The 22,521-nt window shown below is 43.3% G+C and overlaps 2 protein-coding genes across 2 annotated transcripts in view; one reads left to right on the forward strand and one right to left on the reverse strand.

Annotated features, from left to right (window-relative positions):
- The first annotated feature begins 870 nt into the window (after nucleotides 1-870).
- Nucleotides 871-9,799, forward strand: LOC103358324 (ETS transcription factor ELK3). The gene is made up of 5 exons (XM_008283244.1): nucleotides 871-1,190; nucleotides 3,930-4,138; nucleotides 4,478-5,278; nucleotides 7,143-7,265; nucleotides 9,019-9,799. The coding sequence occupies exons 2-5, from the start codon at nucleotides 3,932-3,934 to the stop codon at nucleotides 9,115-9,117; spliced, it is 1,230 nt and encodes a 409-aa protein (XP_008281466.1). The 5' UTR covers nucleotides 871-1,190; nucleotides 3,930-3,931; the 3' UTR covers nucleotides 9,118-9,799.
- Nucleotides 9,800-9,874: 75 nt separating this feature from the next.
- Nucleotides 9,875-22,521, reverse strand: part of LOC103358325 (cyclin-dependent kinase 17) — a 32,575-nt gene continuing 19,928 nt past the window's right edge. Inside the window, exons 5-17 of the mRNA XM_008283245.1 lie at nucleotides 19,124-19,249; nucleotides 16,108-16,164; nucleotides 15,818-15,932; nucleotides 14,881-14,975; nucleotides 14,633-14,695; nucleotides 14,127-14,250; nucleotides 13,744-13,864; nucleotides 13,109-13,206; nucleotides 12,846-12,951; nucleotides 12,395-12,437; nucleotides 12,102-12,192; nucleotides 11,853-11,930; nucleotides 9,875-11,206 (exon numbers count right to left, since the gene is read on the reverse strand). Coding sequence (XP_008281467.1) covers nucleotides 11,169-11,206; nucleotides 11,853-11,930; nucleotides 12,102-12,192; nucleotides 12,395-12,437; nucleotides 12,846-12,951; nucleotides 13,109-13,206; nucleotides 13,744-13,864; nucleotides 14,127-14,250; nucleotides 14,633-14,695; nucleotides 14,881-14,975; nucleotides 15,818-15,932; nucleotides 16,108-16,164; nucleotides 19,124-19,249 — 1,155 coding nt within the window. The 3' untranslated portion in view covers nucleotides 9,875-11,168. The remainder of the gene's footprint in view (nucleotides 11,207-11,852; nucleotides 11,931-12,101; nucleotides 12,193-12,394; nucleotides 12,438-12,845; nucleotides 12,952-13,108; nucleotides 13,207-13,743; nucleotides 13,865-14,126; nucleotides 14,251-14,632; nucleotides 14,696-14,880; nucleotides 14,976-15,817; nucleotides 15,933-16,107; nucleotides 16,165-19,123; nucleotides 19,250-22,521) is intronic.

The raw sequence follows: 22,521 nt of genomic DNA on the forward strand, positions 1-22,521 counted from the left end.
TAATTGTCAGCATCACTTTATACTGTTTTATTCTATCTTTATTTGAGCTCACTTATTGAAGTCATTTTAGTCATGCATCCTACTTATATTTGTTGCTTTTTACTTTTTAGGCACTGCAATTCTTATTATGTCATTAGCTGTTTGTTTTTGTTGTTGTTGTTGTTGTTGTTGTTTTCCTGAGCAACAGTAGGCACAAGAAATTCCTTCAGGATTAATTAGTGTCATCTTATCTTATGTGGTTACAATAAAATACAATTATACATAAACAATTCTTGTCTGCACAAGTGAGTTTTTGGAAATGTACTTTTAAAATAATGCATGGAATTTATATTTAACCCAAATATACATTTATTATTGCTTTCTCCACAGCAGCGTACAGTCGTCCTCAAATTTATCCATACCCTTCCATTTAAGAAGGAAAAAAAAAAACATGATGGGACCTGTAAACTAATATTTAGTTGAACAACCCTTTGAGCCAATCACTGCCATCAAGTGTTTTCTGTAACTCTCAATCTGATTTCTGCACCTGTTGACAGGTATTTTGATTTTGGCCCACTGCTCATCAATTTTTTAATTCTTTTTTTAAATTATTCTTTTCAACCACAATTCAAAAGCAATGTCTTATTTCACAAAATTATAATTTAGCAAATTTTTTATTTACTATTACTTTTTTCAGTTTCTTGTTATTTGAGTGACTATTGACTGTCGATGCGTAAAAACGTCTCAATAATAAGAAGGGGAGGGGGGGACACCACGTGACTGTCTGTAACGTGTGGCGATGGGGGAGTATTGAAGTAACGAGGCGTCCGTGAAGGCAGCACAAGCAGCCTGCGGGGCGGTGATGTCACTTTAGGGGCTGTAGGAGTTTGTGCAGCGCCATGTGTGCCGACGCAGAGTAGGCCTGCTGCTGGCCGTCAGCGGGGCAGGCAGGCAGCAGAGGAGGGAGGAAAAGTGTGTTTACACAGACGGCAAACTGCCTGGGGAATCGTAGGGGAGAGGAAGTCAGCCGGCTCTGTGTCTGCCTGCTCCAACTTCCTGCTCAGAAAAAGAAAAAGCCCAGGATCCTATTTCAGTCCAGCACAACCCGTGTAGAGCCGGAGCAAGCATGGAAGAACAAGGAATCACACAAGCTGCACCGTAGAAAAAAAAAAAAAAGTTCCGCGGAGGTGAAAACGGCCGAGATCTCGCAGGTAAAGGCAGAATAATACTTGACATGTTTTCTATGAACGGCGCTTTTGTCGGTCGCTCGGTGGCCGCTGGAGAGGCGAGACGAGGCGGCGGTGTTGGCGAGCGTAATTTCATTAATTGTCGTGGCTGGAAGTTTTTGTTAAACTCCTCGGATCGGGTGTATATTTCAGGTTTTTGTTTTTTTTAAAGGGGGGATTTCGACTCGGACACGTCTTCAGGTCCGAGCAACATCTTGAAAATGAGTCAGTGGGGCAGAATAGTGATCCAAAGCTCCGTGCGTAATAGTTAGTGCAACTTCATAACTGTAAAGGAGAAGAAGCTACGACTAGAAAAAATATATATAGAGGAGGAGGAGGGGGGGGGGGAGTGCAATGAGGAACAACCCCGGAGACTGTGACCGCTGTTTGGAGATGCTTTTCTTATGGGTCCCTGTTGAATTTTCCACCGCCTGCGAACAGGAAGAGAGCAGATTTAGTCATGGCTAAGTAATGTCTGCATACACCATCTAATCTCATTAGGAGTTTCCGTTCAGCCAACACACTGGATGGCTTTGTGCGCACAGCGAGACTCCTCGGGCCGAGCATCCGCAGCAGAGGCTCCTCATCCCTAAACCTAAACCACCACAATGCTCCTGGCGTGTTCCTAGAAAGAGTTGTCTGCGCTTCTCAGAGAGGCTCCAAGATGCGAGGTGTGGTAGGGTTAGGGTTTGTTGCACCGTGTGTCATATATGAATCTACATATGCAGATCAACTGTATGCATGCCTCCTGTGTACACACCACACTGTGTATGTCCAGCCTCTCTGATCTACTGTTTACACCATTTATCCTTAACTTTGTACTGTTGTTTATCTAGCACGTTTAAATGACCTCCAGCTCATTCTGTGTCTTGCATACTTACATGCACTACCCCCTAAAGCTTTTCCACATTGCACTTTTTTTTTTTGCACTTCTGGTTGCATGCTAAACTTCATTTCCTTGTATGGTGCTTCTACTCTTAGTGACAATCAAGTTGAATCTAATCCAATCTACTGAGGTCTGTAGGAGGTCTTTCTAACCAGCAGTAGCTGCAGGATACTTTAAAGTTCCCCCACTGTACTTTTTGCAGCATCCTGCCAAGGTGAATGTTTAGAAGTCGCTCTGTCCTAATTGTAGACCCGTCAGCTGGGTAGGCCCAAGCTTCCCTTCAGCTCCAAAGTGTTCAAAAGCCACACCGAAGGCCGGGTTCAGGGCAGGTTAAAGGGTGGAGCTGTGTGGAAAGGAAGGGGACAATGATTTGATCTTTTGACCCTCTCCCTCTGGGATTCTAGTGGGAAGTGTGGCAGAGTTGGGGAAACGCTCCCCTGCTGTGGGATCCCCTCTCCTCACCATTCGTCCTTGGAAGTAGAATAGGAGGAAGTCCTGACTTTGACAGGTTTGTAGTTTCACATGGCAGATAGAAAACTCAGGGGATGGCTCGTGTCGGAAATTAGTTCAGCCCTCTCTCTCTTTCTCTCTCTCTCTTGAAAAGCTGCTCCGCTATCTTTGTTTTTTAGTCTCAGACACTCACAGATATGACTGAGAAGATCACGAGATGAGAACACAGGCCTGTGCGTCAATATCAGAAGTTGGTGTCAGTAAAAAAAATAAAAAATATATATATATAGGTTTAAAACAGTCAATATCAAGACTTCCCACTTTTCACCCAAACAATACTGAAGCTCTATCAATGTGTTAGTTGTGTAACACTTATATTCATTTTCAGCTAATCAAAAATGTAAACATGTTTACAGTGGCACAAAAAAACTGAGAGAAGCAGCAAATTCTTACATTTTTAATGCAAAGTTTTGTCATTTTAGTTCAGAAAATGGCTTTACAATGAGTTATCTGTGTTGATTATTGGTCAATTGATGGATTAATCAAGCGCTCGTCTGAGCCCTGCCCTGATGTTACTGTCTGTGGCGACAGAAAACAGCCCCCCCCTCATTAATATGTGTGCTGTTAGCCGGCAGACAGGAGCTTCAAGCCTGCACATTCCTCTATTAGAGGAATAACCCACCCTGGGCCCGTCATACTTCCTGTGGAGAGAGGGCCAGGTTGAACCGCAGCATATTTCTGGCTTGAGCTGTTGTTCCTCCTTATATTTTTTTCTCTCCTGCTGCTGCTGCTGCTGCTGCTGCTACATTACACTATACTCTTCAACACACACTGTTCTATTCATCACCGGTCTACTCTTCCTTACACCACATGTTAGAGCTCAAACAGGCCATTCCCTCTTCAGCCACTAACCTAATTTAGTCTGCATGCAGTAAAAGACACTGGCAAGACAGAAATGAGGGGAAAAGGCATTTAATTGAGATGAAACGTCGGCTTGTGTTGTTCTAAACAGTCTCCTCGATTCTAATAGCAGTTAGTTAACGCAGAAATAAAACAGACTGTAATGAGTAAAACAGACTTGAGTACAAAGAGCCGCTGCTTGGCTTGTTTCCCTCTGAGGTTTGTGCTTATTCTGTCACTGTGGCATCTGGCAGGTATTACACATGCAGGTAGTTTTGGTGCTCTTTCAGTGTGAGCTGATGTCTCGGAGTGGTGATGTTCCATTTTTGTCTTGTAGAGAAAAAAGGGCCACAGGAGAAAGAACTCCATCACTGTACGGCGACTTTAAAAATAACCACCGAGCACTTTGATGTTGGTTCTGTTCCGCCAGTGTCAGATTTTCTTCACTATTCTCCCACTGGTCTAACCGTCTGTATGTCCTTCTGCAGGTATGGACAGTGCCATCACTCTGTGGCAGTTCCTACTGCAGTTGCTGCTCGACCAGAGTCACAAGCACCTGATATGCTGGACGTCCACGGACGGCGAGTTCAAGCTCCTGAAGTCAGAAGAAGTGGCAAAGCTGTGGGGGCTGCGCAAGAACAAGACCAACATGAACTACGACAAGCTGAGCAGAGCGCTGCGCTACTATTACGACAAGGTGACTCAAACTGTGTGTAATAGTTCAACTGATCATGACGCTGCACTTGTTGTAACTGATCGGACCTGAAGCTTATGTGAAAGGAATGTAGCGTCGTGACAAATTCTTTGTTCTTCTGTTTAAAGCCACAAGCTCCCCTGATAGACACTTCCTCTTTCCCATCGAGCACATAGCAGCGCTCTGGCTGTGACGCAGCACTCTGACAAAACACTGTTTCACTGTGACATTCTGGCCTTTGCTCGACTGAGATGCTTCCCTGTGATAATCTGTTACTGCATTATTTGTAGTGTTGATATTGATTTGCTGGGCATAAAGTAAAAGTGATGATTTGTTTTACAGAACATCATCAAGAAGGTGATTGGCCAGAAGTTTGTCTATAAGTTTGTGTCCTTCCCTGAGATCCTCAAGATGGACCCGCAGGCCGTGGAGATGGGCCTGGCTTCGGGAAGGTTTTCCCTCCAGGACGGAGAGGCCCATGAGCTGGAAGTAGAGGAGGAGGAGGAGGAGGAAGGTGAGAAGGAGGCCCAGAGGAGAACCCTGGCAGCCTTCGGGCCGCAGCAGTGTCGGAACGACTACCTCCGCTCGGGTCTCTACTCGTCCTTCAGTATCAGCTCCCTGCAGAACCAACCTGAGCTCCTCCGTGCTCTGCGGGAGCGTCAGGATGAGCCGCGCTCAGTCATCCGCTTTGGCACCAACACAAGCGAGAGGAGCTCCCCTCCCTCTGCCAAGCCCGAGTCCTACGTCTCCCCCAGGGCATCCAGACTCCCCTCTCACTCCCACTCCCCGTCCTCCCCCTACACCCAGCCCGGCCGAAGCTGGAGCCCTGCTGCCGACGAGGAGGAGGAGGAGGAGGACTCTGACCAGAGCGCTCAGCCCCTCAATCTGTCCTCTGGGCACAGGGAGCGAGCCCTGCAGCTTCCTGAAAAGAGGAGCAGCAGCAGCAGCAGCAGTGGTAGAAGTAGTTGTACTAACAGTAGTGGTAACCAAGGAGATGGACTCCCACCAAAAAGCAAAAAACCCAAAGCTCTGGAGATCTCCGGCCCGTCCCTGCTGCTGGCGGGGACCGACATCGGCTCCATCGCCCTCAACAGCCCAGCGCTGCCGAGTGGCTCCCTCACTTCTGCCTTCTTCACTGCACAGGTGAGGCCCTTTACCTGAACAACACACAACCACAGCTCCCTCTGGGCAGCACGTTGAATGTAAGAGTGACGCTGTTTACTCACACGTTTTTAGACGTGAGTCAGGCGGCTTAAAGCCTCTAAATTGTGCTTATGTTTGTGATTTGGGGACTAGTGACTCATTCATCTAGTCTCCTGAGGTGCTTTCCAGACCTTTGCCCAACAGATGCTTGGACAGAACGTATACAGTTAATCAGTGATACCACGATACGCCCTGCGCACTTCTAAGATTGCACCGAAACTTGCCTCATCTCTATCTAGTCGTGACATGTTTACACACCTCACTGCTCCCCTTTGACAGACTTCTCGTATTTCTGCTCTCAATAATTGAACACAAACTGGTTCCTGTCACCCTCCTGCCAGCCTCAGCTGAAGCACACCGAGCCCAATAATAGTCAGACCTCAGAAAGACAATAATTGTGTGATGCTATCAATTTCTGTCCCCTCTGAGTAATGGGATGGCTAGCGTGGAGGATGATGTCAGTGTCCATAAAGCTCTCAGAGAGCAGCCGCAGACATCTGAAGCAGCTTGGCATGTGTTTGTGGACACAACACGGCTGCATTTATTTACTAGTCACTTGAGCCAGAAGTCCCTCAAGCAACAACAACAACAAAGTAGGTATGGTCTTAGTCTACATCATCAAGAAATGTAGTCTAAAACTTAATAAGTTAAATAAGTTTGTGCAATATTTTTGATACAGTTCTGTGGCTTGTAAACCAACATTACTGTCAAAATGTGCTGCAAATAACAGACCTTGTGGAAATATGTCTATGCTCAAATTAAATCAGAGACATAACTGCTCAAGGAAAATGTACATTTGCTCTTATGGAAGTGTGGTAAACTCAGCAGATGGCAATTTCTTGCTTTTGCCTCCGCCGGCTGTTCAGCCAGTTGACGAATCCTTCACTTTTTTACAGTCCAGTTTTAACAGTGTTTTCTGCCCCAAATTTTAGAGCCAAATTCATCGAGCCGTAACGTTTTGAGGTTACGGCAAAGATCAAAACGAACCAAAGCCTCTGCCACAAGCATCGACTGGTATTTAATTATCTATTTTAGCTAATCATGTGTTTATATTGGAGTTGTTACAAAGGGAAACGACTGCTGCATCAGAAGAGCGGGTTATCGTTGAGAAAGGCATTAATGCTGCATTCGCTCTTGTCTGTTTATGAGTGTGCAAAAAAAAAAAAAAAAAAACGAGATCAGAGGAAAACAAGCGATTTACAGAAATCTTCTGCAAGTCCAACCTATGAGAGGGGGGAAGAGGCCCTAAGTGATGCCATATGCTCCAATAATTCCATTAATAATGGGAGCAGGGCTGGGTCCCTCCGCAACACTGGCTCACTTCTCCGAGGTGACACAGGGGAAAGTCGGGGGGAGGGGGGAGAGAAGACCAGGGGAGAGAGAGAGAGAGAGAGAGAGAGAAAGAAGGGGGGGAGAAATTGATTTCATATGTTTTCTCTCTAGTCGGTGTTCCAAGTGCTTGAGGACCACTGCCTACCACTGCCTACTCTCCTCCCCACCTCTGCACCCCCTCCCTCAATCAACAACAACCCTCCTCCTCCTCCTCCTCCTCCTCCCATCACCCCTGTATTCTGGGGGAGAAACCACAGACTTCCTTCCTGCTCCATCAGTTTGTTTTTCCAAACGCCAATACGCGGCCATTTACCATTTCAGCATGTTTTGCATTACCGAAGCCCTCAGAGCAATGTTCTCCGACCAGTGGGTCTCTGTGTTTTTCTTTTAAAAAAAATGTTGTCTTCACTGGTTTCTCTTACTTATATGAAAATCTCCCTCCCTCTGTGTCCCCCCCCCCCTTCCCTCTCAGACTCCCTCGGGTTTGCTGCTGGCTCACAGTCCACTGTTGTCAGGTATCCACTTCTGGAGCAGCCTGAGCCCCGGCGCTTCGCTCAGCCCCGCCCGGCTGCAGGGCCCTGGTTCCCTATTCCAGGTAAGAAATGCACGGCAGGTGTAGACGCGCAGCTGAAGACAGAGGGCTAAAAATAGCAGGAGGAGGTGTACTTTAACAACTGCCGTTTACTGGTAGCGCTTTAAAGCAGGGGAGGAAGTTGTGAGGTGAAAGGAAGCAGTGCATGCAAAACAAGTGCTGCTGTGAAATCCTCATTCTTCCCAGCGGTTGTTATAATCAAGTAATTAAAGATTAGGAAAGGATTAGTTATTATGTATGTAAGTTAACCATTTTCTTAATAATTATGCCATGAGTATGAACAGTTAGCTCCAGTTTGTTGTCACATAACATTCAATGGAATCATCTTTTATCGTAGCATCTCTATGATGTGTCATATTGTGACACTTCATAGCAAGTTTTTGAAAATTGCACAGATCCCTACAGGGTTTCTTTCAGTTTTTCAGCTCATAATACTGCAAAGATTTCACCATGACTGTATAACTCCTGGTTTTAGTGCTGTATCAGTGTAGCTTTAAACGCAGCTGCTGTCCACGTCAGGAAGAAGGCTCTCTCTGCAATCTGAGAGAAACAAACAAATGAAAACACCTGCTGAAGCACAATATGCGTCATAAAACACAGTAACCCGCAGCCAATCCTTGCTTACAGGCTTCAAATCAGTCTTAAAGTTTCCAGCATCTCTGAAAGTGCCTCAGCATTGCAACATCAACAGAGCTCTGACCTTTCTCTGACTTGTGGACATACGGTCAGTGTGGTAGCAGAAAGAAATGCTTTCCATTGTTGCGGTGACATTGCCTTAAAAAAAAAGAAGTAATCCACTGGGCCTGCAGTTCCTTAGATGCTGGCAGTGCACGAGGACTCTTGTGTTCACTCTCACAGCCAACAGCAGAACATTTGGTGGGCTTTGCTCGTCTCTGAGATGATTCCAAATTAGCAAAGTAAACAAAGCGGGCGGACTGAGAAGCAGCTAATTATTCTGAAAGAAAACACCTGGAAGCAGCAGAATTATGCAAATATTTAGAAGGACGACTATTGGTTTGTGGTGATGTGTACTTAGGTCAAATTCTAACCAGCTTGTAATGCTGGGAGGCTTTCTAGTTGTGGTGGGGCTTGAGGAAAGGCAAAACCTCTTCATATCTCAACAGCTTTTAGTTTACACCTCCAAGTTTATAACCACCACAAAACACAATAAAATGGATTTCACCATATGGGACCTTTTAAAGTCGAGCCTGATCTTGATTTAGGTTTTTCGAGCAGGTATTTACTTGACTGGAAGCATATGTAAAACTTCAAGACAAGATGTTTTTGTGATTTTCAAAAGTAGCAGACACCGGTGGTTGTGAAACTAGTTGAGACTTAGTAAGCAGGTCCTGCAGAGGTGTCCTGTTTCAGCGCTTGTGAGAGGGAGAGGAAATCCTGTGAATACTTCCTGTTTGAGCCCAGGGGAGCCAGTCTGAACAGGGTGGACTGGTTTGAGAGCTGCTCCTCATTTATGAAACGCACACACACACACACACACAGACACACACACACACACACGACACCGCAGGCACTCAAACACACATACACCACACCGGATTCTTTGTGCCAAAATAGTGTTGACTTCTCCTTCTGTTGTGGAGTTACAGGAGACAGAGACGAAAAGGAAGAGGCACAATGAATAAAAAAACAGGAAACCAGAGCAGTGACAATGCTGCAGTTCCTCACCGGAAAGCAGCTTTCATAGAGCCTCCGTCCCCTCCCCGCTAACTCTCAGCCCCTTTCTCTTCCTCCACAGTTCCCCAGCCTAATCAACGGACACATGCCTGTCCCCCTGCCAAACCTGGAAGGAACACCCTCCTCCCTGCTCCTGTCTCCCACCACCCACAAATCCTGATCCAGGGTCTGCAAAAGGCGTCCCATCATCATCATCCATCTCCCGTTGATAGTTTCTCACAGTCATTGTCATCATCATCATCAGCAGCAGCAGCAATCTCTCATTCGTATTGTCAAACTTTGATTCAGAAAAGTCCTACGCGACAGTATGTGACCTCACTTTTTTGCACTTGAGTTGCTTCAGATTCTAGTGGTTGAAAGCACTTGGTAAAAGCCATACGCCCCGATGTCTGTGAGACGTCTGGCTCTTTGTGATAAAGTACAGCACATTTCCACACGACCCTGTCCACGACGGACAGAAGTGACATGTAGCTAGCCGTAAAAGGCTAGCCAGCCGCTCATTCTGGTTGTTTAATCTTGTACAAAACAAAAAATGTCTTTTTTTTTTTCCCCCCTTAAATGTTAATCACAATGTGAAACTGGTCGTTTCACCTGCGTGGTATTGTATGTAATGTATGCACTATGCTTCTCAGATAGTACCGGCTGTGCCTTGTCGTCTTATTTTTTGTGCTTTATTTCTAAATCTTTTAATGAAGACGAGATTTCAAATCAATGAAAACCTTTGTAACAATTGGTCTTTTTTATACTGGACTTGGTATACAGTATGTATTCTGTATATTTTTTTGTATTGTGAAGAATGTCTTGTCATTTTCAATAAACAAAGCATTGAATGCTTGAATACAGTTCCTCCAGAGTTTCACAGTAGCTGAAACAAAATCCTCCATGCATCAAAGATAAATAAAAAGCTGCTCATGTGATTTCTGTTTAAACTTTAGATTTAATTTTCTTTACTCTGAAAAAAGCTCAAATATGGGAGGGCATCTGCAATGAAATCCCACACCAATAACAATTATCCACAAATAAAGTTAAAGAATATCATACAAAACATCTTTTGTAACACTGTTAAATAGACTGTGACTCAGATCAGATTCACTAGGGGCAGGACTACAGCTAGTGCTTCCTGAATTAGGAGTTCAGTGGCCGTGTGCTTCCTCATACAACAGAGCAGGCATGCAACACAATGATGGAGGCAATCCAGAAAAAAAAATAGATTCATTTTTACAGTTGATGAAAATGGGAATGGCAGACAGGAGAACCATCTGTAATGCACAATGGCAACATCGCAATTTCAACACTGGTAACTCACTTTGTACCTCTTCTTTCTAACAGACCGGAGGAGAAAAATGTGTCAGATTAAGGTGAAAAAAGGACAAGGATGCTGTTAACTGTACTTAAATATTTAGGATTTCTGAAGTATTTAGGAGGCCTAACTAATCCTGTAATGCCCTTGTTAATAATTCTATGTTTCTTTTTTTCCCTGCATTTGTTCATTGGTCACGACAGAGACCGCAGCATCCTGGAATGATATGCCAGCATCCGGCAAAAAAGATGATTTTTTTTTGCACAGAGCTTGGCAGCACTGCTCTCACATTAGCCTCCAGTCAGGATAAAATGATCAGTTATTATATCAAAGCTGGCCTCGAAAACCTTCAGAGCAAATGGTCACAAATGATTTGTGCAGTCGAGTACAGCACCGTGGCAACAGAGACAGAACAACAAACCCCTCTGAGCTGCTACAGAAACATCCCTCCGTCCGTGTGCCTTACACTCCCACGCACATCGAGGAGCTTTGAGGTGAAGTTTTATGTATGAAAATGAAAACAATGACAAAAACATATCACTAAAAATACCACCACTTCAAAAGAAACAAAAAAAAAAAAAGTAATTAAAAATCTATACACATTGCATGTATTCATTAAAGTGACTGAGCCAGTTAGAATTCTAGACAGTAGTTGGATTTAGCAGCAAATTCTCTTCTCAATAAATATAGATGTACAGTATATAAATGTCTCTTTTGAGCCAGGTTCAAGCCACACCTGGGAGGGGAGGGGGAGGGCCGTACTGTGGACAACAGGTTCCCCAAATAGTTTTTTTTTGAGGAGGGGGTGATGATGATCATGATGTTCCACGTCAAGAGGTTACTGATCCGTTGGCAAGACTGTACAGCTCGGAGATCCTTCCCAAATAAAAAAAACATTCAGTCCAGAGATTTTAAAACAGCATGCTTTGTCTTCTGCTCTTTCCGTTTCCTGGTGAGGAAAAACAAAAAGCAAGAATTAAACAGTTTCTGTGTGTTTTTTGTTTTTACAGCAAAGTCACACACTGAGGACACCATTCAGACACCATGGAGCTACGCTAATAATCAGACTCTAATGTATGGAACTACAGCTCCCACAATACTTGGGGGTTGTAAATAGGAAACATAATGCCCTATTTCTAGGCCTATATTTGTTCACGCTTCGGCAAATTAAAAGTAAAGTATGTCACGGAGCAATGAATGATTGAATGTACAGAGAGCTATCGATGGGTTATTTTGATAATGAAACTTGTGATCATTGTCAAGCAACTTCTGGAGCATCTTGATTTAGAGATGTTCACAGTGGATCATAAATAATGAAAAGCTTAATATATGTTTTACTGCATGTGTGTTCTTAGATTTAACTGAGTCTGGACTGGTGTTATCTTTAACCCGAAATGTATCAATTGTGTCAAAGTGCCTTCACTGCCTCTGTGTCACAGTCGCAGCTGCTGCAACTGCTGATCGTGCTGATAAGCAGCCAAATCAATGCACCAGACAACAAAAAACTTGCACTTGTACCTTTCAACTCACTCAGAATCTTAGCTTCTTCCCCCTCCATAACATCCCCCCCGTCATCTCGACTCTTTATTCCTCACCTGATTCGGGGTACGATGAGTTCCGGTAGCCAGGATCTCTCTGCAGCTGCACCTCCTTCAGTGTGAATATGGATATGTCTGCCAAACGCACAGAGTCAGTCAGTGCACCAGCAGCCACATCTTGCCAAATGAACAGTGTCTTTGTTATGAGGCTGTAACTGATCCTCACTGTACACTGCAATATCCTTCAGGTTGTACCTAGCCAAGTCTGCCAAGTCTGCATTACTGCATCACTAGTTCATTACTCACTCTCTGGCAGCGTGTGCACACGTGGCCCCAGACTCCTGAAGTACGACTGTCTCATCGCTTCATCAGCAGAGATCCTCTTTTTCGATTCATACTGAAATTTAGGTCAATGAAAGAAACTTAGAGCCATTAAAGAACATTGGAAAATAATAAAAAAAAATGGGGTCAGCAGTGTGTGATTGTGTTGGCATGCCTGGACGCACTTCTTTCCAAAAATACAGCCCTAACATAGCTGCAAAATGTGTCACGCTGCTTTTAACATCACATTAATTCCTGGCAGATATGGTGAGACTCACTTTTAGGAATGACATCAGCAGGTCGATTCCATCAGTGTCCAACCTGCAAGAGGAGGGGGGGAGAGAGAAAACAGGAGGGAGGGGAGGGTCAGTAAGGTGGGGTGACTCACAGATGCTGGCGAGTGTAAGGAAGGAAGTAGAGTCAACTATTCCACAGGATTTCCTTACAGGAAGAGACAAAGCGCACACACTCCTAACTAAACAAACCAGCAATACTGATGTCTGAGTCTAGAAGCTACAAAGCTCTACATATCAGCTCTTCTCTTATACCTGGGTCTCACAAGGAATATTTGCTCATTCCCATCTCCAATGATAAGTGGACTAGCAGGAGAGATGTTAAGAATTCCAACGTAAATATGAGCAATAATAGATGTGACGTTGTATAAGTTGCAAAATCTGATGTTAAAAGACTAAAAAAAATGACACCAGAGTGTAAATATCGCTATCATACCTGGGTGCGTGATTAATGAGGGGCTGTGCCTTGTACTTGGGGAACTTGTAGGACTTGAACTCGTCGATGGAGGATATTCCAGGCCAGCTGTCTTCTGTGGGAGTGCCTGTGAAGGGACATTCAATCGACTCAGAGTCAGGCTTTAACGCGCCAGCTGGAGGGGCTTTTTACGCTGCCACGGGGGCTACATGCCAGGGTTAATGGGATTAAAGGCTCATATTAAAGGGTCGACGTGTCCCCCGTCAGCAGGGGGCAGCACTGACCTAGCAGCCGGAAGATGAGGTGCAGCTCATCCTCCACCGTGGATCCTGGGAACAGGGGCCTCCCGGCAGCCATCTCATAGAATATACAGCCCACACCCCTGACAGGAAGACACACACAGGAAGGAGAAGGTCACGACTGACTGAAGCTTTGATACCAGCCCTACTTAACAGGTCTTCTGTATCTGAACTACCACCAACTTACTGAAACTAACTCTTTGAAGTGCACGCACAGTTTCAATCTGTCTGACAAATAAAACATCTAAGGAAGAGGCAGGGATTAATTTAAGAAAGCAGCATGACACATTGAAGTTTAGAGAAACCATTCATGGTCAAATTCTCCAGCAGATTACATGTATTCATTAGCAGCAAGTGCCACATCAAAGTCTCTTTACTGCAGATTTGGACACCTGCCTGCTCATAAGAGGCCCAGCTAACTGAAAAAGCGCCAAACATCTGTGCTTATTCCACAAACCACTGAAGTGGCTAGAGATGTAAAATAAACACATTTACTAATTCATGATACGAGTTATATTTGCCTGCACCTTCACTGCAGCCATATGGAAATAAAGTAGCCGGGAGTCTCATTAGAGCATCCTAACAGTTGTAATTAAGCCTGTAGAGCGAGGCCCACTCACCACATGTCTATCTGTGTGGAGTACTCCGAGGAGCCCAGCAGCACGTCGGGAGGCCGATACCAAAGTGTTACCACCTCGTTAGAGTATGTTTTAGTGGGCACAGACTTGGCCCTCGCCAGGCCTGTGGAGCAGAATTATGAGGAAAAAAAAAAAGAAGAGGAGATCCAACACATTCAGAAGCAGCTCATGAAATTCACATGAAGGGTTTTTTATTTTAAATTGCCAAATATTCACCAGGTTTTAAAAATGGCTCAGTCACGCAATGTTAGTAAAATATGGATTAACTCACAGATTAACTTTAGAAATGTAAAAACCACAGGCATTTTTTCATCTAAGCAGTAGAAATATGACATATAAAACAAAAATATGGCATGAGTTTTTACCAAAGTCAGCCAGTTTGAGTTCTCCTCTGTCATTGATGAGCAGGTTTTGAGGCTTCAGGTCTCTGTGGAGAACTTTCCTTCTATGACAGTAGGCCAAACCTCGCAGGATCTGGAACAGAAAAATCTGGGGAAAGAAAGTTTTATGTTAAAAGATGAAAATAAAAAAAAATTGTTGCAGATGCTGTTGCTGAATTACAGAATCATCAAGTGTATCTAAACACATTCAGGAGAGTGAAACTGCACTGAATTGGATCATGGCAATTTATAACATTTGCAGACTCCATCTCAACAACCTGTCTCGTTCCAAAAGACAATGAATTTTCAACAATCGCATTTAAAAGTATATTTTGTAGAAAAGTAAGGTTAAAATAACCACAGTAATTCACTGTCGACACTCCACCACCAGGGGTCACACTAACAGTGTTTCTAGCACTGACACCAGCAACCACAAAGTCTTGACAGTTGATGAAGGTGGCCAGGGCAGCAGGCCGCCTGCAGAGGCTCACCTTGACATTCTGCATACTCAGGATGTTCCCGCAGTCGTCCATGTACTGCTTAAGGTCTTTGTCCTAGACGAGAGGAAGGGCGTTAGAGTGGAGGGGCTACAGGCACAGAGACTGCAACAGTTGGTGAGCGAGCTCTACTCTGCAGAGGGTCATGAATAATAATTATGTGAAATACATTCATTTTAGCATCCCTGAGAATAACATATGAGTCATGCAGGAGGTGAGGGCAGAGGTTCAGCTGGTCTCACCAGGTATTCAAAAACCAGTGTGAGCGACTTGTCCGTGTGGACGATATCGTGCAGCGTCACGATGTTGGCGTGTTTCAGGTCCTTCAGTAGAGACACTAAGGAACACAAAAGAGAAGACAGTTATAGCGGTGAGGAAGTGATTGCACTCAGCTTATTCTCTTTCATCTTTTATATTTTACTTTGAGGGCTCTGGGTTCACTCTGATCAAGCCAAGAGAAGTGTATTTATTAATCTTTCAGTCTTAGAAAAAGCTATTAGACTTAGAAAGAAAGCTTCCGAAGCTCATCATGTAACAAAACATGTTGCAAACATCACTCTCCTACAAGGTCCCTTTAGCCTTGCAAAACAACAAGAAAAAACTGAGCCCCATTCACCCAAATAAAGGATGTGTTGTCACGGTTATATGCACGTAAATCAATATTGAGCAAAGCAATTAAAAATTTAGTTCAGTAGTGTAATGCTGTGCTAAACACGGTGATGAAGCACACTTGAATAATTCAATTCTGCATCACCGACCACAGTGCATCAGTGTTTCTACGGGCTGACGGTGCACATCTGTGCCGCCAGTGTTGCACAAAGATGAAATCTAAACTGTGATTCCACCTCAGCTGGCACTGAAAGTAAAAAAAAACACACGCTTGGATTGGACTTCAGGAGCAGTGACTGGAACAAGGAGTGGATATTTGTGGGAAGTAAAATGACATGTTGGTGTTGTTTCCTATAGTTTGTGTTAGGCTCTCATTCCAAACTAAACACAATGAATTTCTCTTGGGAGGTGGGGAAATGTGCAGGCACTCTGGGAGAGTTATTTACTGTATGTGGACCAGAGTTCAAATGTCACACACACAGCAAATCAACTCACAACACTAAATGGTTCTGCATTGGTGACTGCATAGCAATAGGTTGTTGCTTGTCATCAAACTCTACGTCTTTGTACCTTCTCGGATAGCTGTGCATGGTGCCCCCTCCTCGTGCTCCAGTCTGATCTCCTTCAGCGCCACCAGGTTGTCTGTGAGTTTACTTCTCCCCTTGAAGACTGTAGCGTACGTGCCCTGGAGAACCGGAAGAGAAGAGAAATGTTTCAGAAGCTGGACAGCTCAGTTTGCTTATCAGGGGTTAAAAGTAAACTCTGTAACTATGTCCGTGTGCGTTTTATCAGTCACTATGAGAACATTAGCACCTGTGAGGTGAGAGAGAAAGGAAGTCAAGGTTAACAGGCTCACGTACCTCCCCCAGTTTGTCCAGTTTAATGTAGGTCTCCAGCTTCCCAAAGCCAATTTCTGACTGGAGGAAAGAAAAAGGACAAACAGCATTAATGAGGGTGGCGTCTTTATTAGCACTGACAAGCTTACAGACACCACGACAAATCCTTATGACGGCCTCGCAGCATCGAAGAGGGGGGTGTAAGGAGGTCACACACCCAGAGCACCATCAGCACTAATCGGCTATGACAAAGGACTGTTGGCTTTTGGCTTTTACAATGTGTTTATGAACAACTTAAGCAAAGGCAAACTTTATTCATAAAGCACGCTGAGAGAAAAATCTTTGTGAAATTATGAATTAAATTTTCTGAGCAAAACACCAAAGAATTAGCACATTTCAGCATCTCTAATGTGTGGCTGTTAAGCCTTTCTTTGTCATCTATTAAAGGAATCACTATTTGAAGTTCGGACGGTAACTGAACAAAACAAGTTATCTAAATGCATCACCTTGGGCTGAGGGAAACGATATCACCTTTTATTTTTCTAATACTTTAGAGATGCGACGGGTTGGTTGATTGATCGAGAAAATGATTGAATGATGATTGAATGATAAGAGACAATGTCATTGCTTGCAGGCATTATGCACTTCAGAGGTCAAAAAAGAGAAAAAATGTATGTTGTACTTCACAACCACTCGGTTACAACCTGACTGCATACAAACTATTCACTAACATGCACTATTGACTGAGGCTGCTTTTAAAAAAGCTGCAGTCTGAGGTCATCCTGTGTTCTCAGGGGAGCTTTGCAGCAACTGGGAGAACAAGAACTAAAGGCAGCTTCACCAGATTAAAAACTGACTGAAGGTCAGTGCCAGGTGAGCTGAGAGGTCTGGGTGTCAAACGAATTTTGAGCAAAGCCATTCAATGCTTTATAAACAACTCCGCAGGGTAGTGTGTATGCAAATGAGGTGGCCTGTGTGAGGCAGAGTGTTACTTACTCCTGTGTTCTGCTTTTAACAGCTGCACATTCAGAGGAAAGCCAATTACTGAGGCTGCTGACAAAGTGAATGCTGAAGTGCAATATAAACACATGACAACAGGCTGGAAGGATGAGATTCGACAGTGTAAGTGCAAGGCCGGAGCTTTCACTTCTGTGTCTTGCTGCTTTTAAATAAAACATAACTCTCACAGCTATCTTTATCGCGTAGCCTCTCGCTGACCGCCGCTCTGTTTCTCATTCTGCCGGATTCTCGTCCATTGCTGATTCTCAAATCAGTACTCTGTGCTCTCAGACGTGGGCATGAAGTACTGTACGTTTATGTAAGCAACAGGAGGGAAGAGCACTTTACTCTTTAAAAAAAAAAATCTATCTCCATAATATTTCCCAGAGAAATATTGTTTCAGTGCTGCTATATTAATCTTTCAGTTGTAGGTGTTAGTTACTGTAGATCAGATTTTATCTCCCAAATGTCATAAATGACTCAGGCAGGGGATAAAACGCCATAAATCAATACATATATTTGTCATTTTACAATGACATGACTCTCCCTTTAAACTCCTTTTGCTGGTGGTTAAACCCCTAAAAACTCCCTTTTGTTTATCAAAGTTACAAGTTTAAAAGTTTTTCCATTAAATCATTCCCTTCCCACCTTGAAATGGCTTTGGTGTCGCTCTAAGATGTTCCTCCTCAGTTCCATGCCTCTAACTCCCCCAGAAAGTACGACGCTCCTGACATTACAGGTACGTACAACAACCTAACATCAATAACTTCCTTACTTACATAACATACTGCTAACACAAACTTCTAAAATCCTGTTCTCAACTGATTTTTTTAGAAATGGCAATTCAGTCTGATCATCAGGCAACATCTTTCAAAGTACAACCTAGCTGCTTAGCCTCTAAAGTGTCATTAAACAGCGAAAATAGCTCATTGCTCTTTTCTAAAGCCCAAGGTGACCTAAATGTTTAGTTTCCTATCAAACAAAACCTCACTATTGAGCGGTTGAAACAAGGGCACTAATGGGAAATGATTTTAAGAGGTGTTATTATGCACATTTACAGATTTTTTAAATTGAATTTCTGGGGTGTATTAGAGTATGTTTATATGTCTTAGTGTTAAAAAAAAAACAAAAACGTATGATTTCTGTCATGCTATACACTGCTGAAGAAGCTCTTCTCATTCTCTTTAAAGCTGCCCTCACAAACAGTCTGCTCTTAATGGTCAGCTTGCCCGATGAAGGCAAGGCGATGCTGATTACATACTATAACCTCAGATCTCTGAGTCTAAAAATGTATCAATAGCTGAAGCAGCTCCAGCGAGGAAACAATGGAAGTTTGTGAGGGAGCTGCTGTGTCAAACTAACTACTAGTAGGGCGTCATACAAATGCGTTACATGGTGATGTAGATAAGGAACGGAAGAAAAGTCTGGACCTTAAACAAGGTTTTTCAGGCAGGTAAGGAGCAGTGATTTGAGTGGGAGAGAATAACTCCCTTTGGTGTTGACTATCAGTTTCGGAAGTTTGCAGACCTTTTAAAATGCAGCTAAATAGCACACTAAAAGAAAGGGAAACTCCAATATGGGCTTTTCAAGGTGATTGTCAAAACAACTGACAATCATTTATTTCTCTATTGATTAACTGTTTCAACCTTTCTTCCAGTTTGGCAAAATACAGAAATTGAATGCACAGATTTACAAACTGTAATTTGTGTCTCTGCTGTTTGTCCTCAACGTAAAAGCACTCCAGCGTTCTCAAAACCTGACAGTGTAAGGACGCTGAGCTAAAACTAATGACTGCGTGAAATCTTTGTTTGTCCTCCTAAAAATAAAGCACAGTAGTTAAGCAAGTTACACCTGGAAATCAGTGTTTTGCTTAAAAATAAAACATTTCAGGATGAAATATGATCAGCAGCAAAAAAAACTAAACAAAACTGAAAGGTGATTTCCCTGTTTACTTTGTATTCACTGTGTCCCCTTTTCCTTTCCCTTCTGTCTCATCGCCACCTTCTCTCTTATTTCTTCGATCTCTAAACCAGTTTCTCACCAGTGATGCTCTGCGGGAGCGTCGGCTCAGCGGCTGGTCAAAGGGTGGGCTGCTCAGCTGCAGCTTCTCCAGGTAACCGTCAGGTATCCGGATGTCGGCCGGCAGGGACAGGCGTTTGTTCAAGTCCTGTACACACACACAAACGGATAAAAACAAGAGAAGCAATTTAAAAGAGTGTCAAAATAGTGTACAACACCGAAAAAGTAAATAAAAAAAAACCCTGAGCAAACAGTGTAAGCTCTGAATAAATACCAATGATCAACAACAAAATGGCAGAAACCCAAAGGAAGCAAGCAGAAATCCTGCTTTAGGCCTCATTGATCAACAGTGAGGGTCGTGTGTGTATAAATACACACGTTGCAGCATGCGTGTGTACAGGTTTGTGTTTTAGTCATGTGTTTTTGACAAAGGCTGCCGGTGGAGTCCTTTAGGAGCTCAGAGTAAAGTGTTTCCTCAGAGCAACAAAGTACGAAAGCATGATGACTTGTTACATAAAATGAAACGCACACTCACAATACCGCGTCTGGATTCTTCTCATCATGCATTTTCTCTATTTGCTAGATTACTGTTAAGCCGGCCTCCCCCTCTCTCTCTGTTTCTCTCTCCCGCTCTCTCTCAGTTGCTTTAAATCTACTTCCACTCCCTCTGAGGTAATACTGGACGCTTCGTAAAGCCCCATCGCTCCATCTCTCCCTCCCTTCCTCCCTCTTAGCCAACATACAGCAACATGCAACTTTGAACTTTTTCACATTTCAAAACAAGCCCGCTCACAAGCCGATCAATCTGTAACTGAAGGCGGCAGCTTTCTGGACGGGTCAACTGACCTTCAGCCTTTCGGTCAAACGGCGACAGTGACTCAGCTCTTTTGTGCCTCTGTGGTTGTTTACAGCTGACACACTAAGACATATGGTCAGCTTATAGGGATGTTTTAATTAGAATTTAAAAGAGATGATACTCTGGCGCAGAATGTAACCAAACAGCTGTCAGTTTTATTAGGTTTTTTTTTTTTGTTATTTTGTGAAGGACCACATACAAACACAGAAACAGTCCTTTCAAACAAACAGATCTATTTACTGTACATGTCTCAGTTTGTGCTGCCATAGAGCTGAAAAGATTTGTTATTGAATTAGCTGGTCGACAGAAAATTCAATTTGGAGCTGCAACTAATAATTAATTTCATTATCTGACTATCTTCCAGATTACTCAATTATTCACTTGGTTTATATACTTAACATTCAAATATCCCAAGTCAACATTTTTAAATCACTTATTACGTCTAATATAAGACAATGAAAAACATTTTTGTGGAGAGACAGCAAAAACTGAGCACTCTCAAATCTCAAATGTGAATATTTGCTGGATTTTTTGTGTGTGATTTATGACAGCTAACTGAATGTCTTTCAGTTGTTGTGAGTTGGCAGGCCAAAACTAATATCAACATGGGAAACTGTGACAATTTTTTCACAGTTTCCTAATTTTATGGACCAAACGACTGATGGCAGATTAATCGACAGTGAAAATTAAATCTTTAGTTGGAGTCATATAAATAACAGATGCTCGGTTTAGTCACAGGCTGCTATGATTTAAAATAAATGTCACATCTTGTCCTGCTGCTCTGTGGTTTCTGTGTGCAGAGCCAGGATTGGTGGTTTGTCCTCAGAGCAAGTGATGCCATCTACCACCTGACCTTTGCATCCCCCTCCGCCCTCCTCCAGTTGTCCAATCAACCCGTCCTAATCTGTTACAACAGGGGCCCATCTGGACCGTATTACAGTAATCCTTGTGATGTAATCCCAAAACAGCACTGCTTCCTCTGCAGTGAGACAAGGACAATCCACTACCTGACCAGACGGAGGGATGTTCTCACTCTTCCTCCTACTTTTCTTCTCTTTCTGCTGCTGCTGTCCCTTCTCTGAGTGTCACAGCAGCACAAAGAAGACAAAGAATGAGGCCACACAGTGACTTCACTGTTGGATCACTTCATCAACAACGGTCAATCACGCTGCTCGTACAAACAATGAACAGCGTCTGTTGGTGCTGCGACAAAGACCTTAAGTTCCACTGTGTGTGTGGTTATGTGCTCCGGTTCAAATAAACTTTTTCCGCTTGTGAAACAGTCACAGGAAGTGTGAGGTGAGCTGCCTGCACTCCCTCTCAGTGCACAGCAAGAGGCGATGTGTCATGTCTCTGTGTGTGGGTAGTCCCAAATGCAGAATGCTGCTTTAGAGCACTTTAAGAGACCTTTTCATCTTTTTTTTTTTCTCCTCATGCAGTCTTTCATGCTTGGTTTGTCTGTGCAGATGCTGCTATCTGCACGTAAATCCCCAGAGGTTCTGCAATCAAAGCAACTAGTAAACAGAAGGAGGGAAGTTTGTGTTTTTCAAATCACAAGACCCTTACTGGCTTGATCGCACGGCAGGTAGTGTGCAACATATGTTTCCCTGGCAAGATGGCAATCACAAATAAAACCATAAACACACACACAAGTATGGTACCACAAGAAAGTTGTCCTCTATACTGAAAACAGCAAGAATAAATGGATTTGGAGACAATAGATGGTTATGAATCAATTTCTTTACCATGTTTGTGTACTTTATTTCTACATATTTGAGAATGCTAAACTCAGCAAAAGTGTAAACATGAAAGGAACACGGTTTGTTGTCATTTTTTTGTCCAGCTCAGAGTGAAAGTGCACAGTCAGTTGTACTGACATATGTCAGGCGTACATCCCTAAAAATCCCATTAGCGGCAGTTAAGATGGATTTACGGCTCAGATTCTTGGCTTTGTTGTAAAGTGAAGGAAAGCCATAAATGCACAGCTTCGGATATTGATTTACAATCCACACATCATGTCTAAACTTCTGGTAAAATTAGAAGGTTCTGCCTGTTGTTAAAGTACTGCACATGTTGAGATATACACTATCTTCACAGTGTTTTAACATCTAGGACTGACTAAACAAACTAAAGAAGCATAAACCACTCATGTAATTGTGTCCACCATTCTCCTTAACTGCCACAGATAGTGTTAATCATTTAAGAAATATGAAATTTTTAAGAAAACCCCACTGAGCACCTTATACGTGTTAACTGAAGCTGACGTAGTGTTACTGCCGGTATTACTTCACAGCGGCTTCACACTGTTCCCTACCAGGCAAATGGATTAAAGCGTCCACTCTTGATCAAATTCTAAATCTGAAAGCACATCTGTCTTCCCAGGTGTGTGCAGCTAGGTGGTGTATTAAAATAATTAAATTAGCTAAAATGAAAAAAAATACATCCATATGGGCTTCCTCTGCTGACGCATAAACAAAACACCAGAAGTTGCAGTTTGAAATAGTTTTCTGGGCAACAGTGACATAAGCTGTTGCTGTTTCCCTGGAGACGGCCAAGTGAGCTTT

The sequence above is a fragment of the Stegastes partitus genome, unplaced genomic scaffold (genome assembly GCF_000690725.1).
Source record: "Stegastes partitus isolate 25-593 unplaced genomic scaffold, Stegastes_partitus-1.0.2 Scaffold303, whole genome shotgun sequence".
In the NCBI taxonomy this organism is placed as follows: Eukaryota; Metazoa; Chordata; class Actinopteri; family Pomacentridae; genus Stegastes; species Stegastes partitus.

Bases quoted from the DNA above. Each gene is read 5' to 3' on its own strand.
- LOC103358324 (XM_008283244.1), top strand. From the start codon at position 3,932: ATGGACAGTGCCATCACTCTGTGGCAGTTCCTACTGCAGTTGCTGCTC. The intron at 4,139-4,477 runs GTGACTCAAACT...TTTGTTTTACAG, and splicing joins TGCGCTACTATTACGACAAG to AACATCATCAAGAAGGTGAT. The intron at 5,279-7,142 runs GTGAGGCCCTTT...CTTCCCTCTCAG, and splicing joins CTGCCTTCTTCACTGCACAG to ACTCCCTCGGGTTTGCTGCT.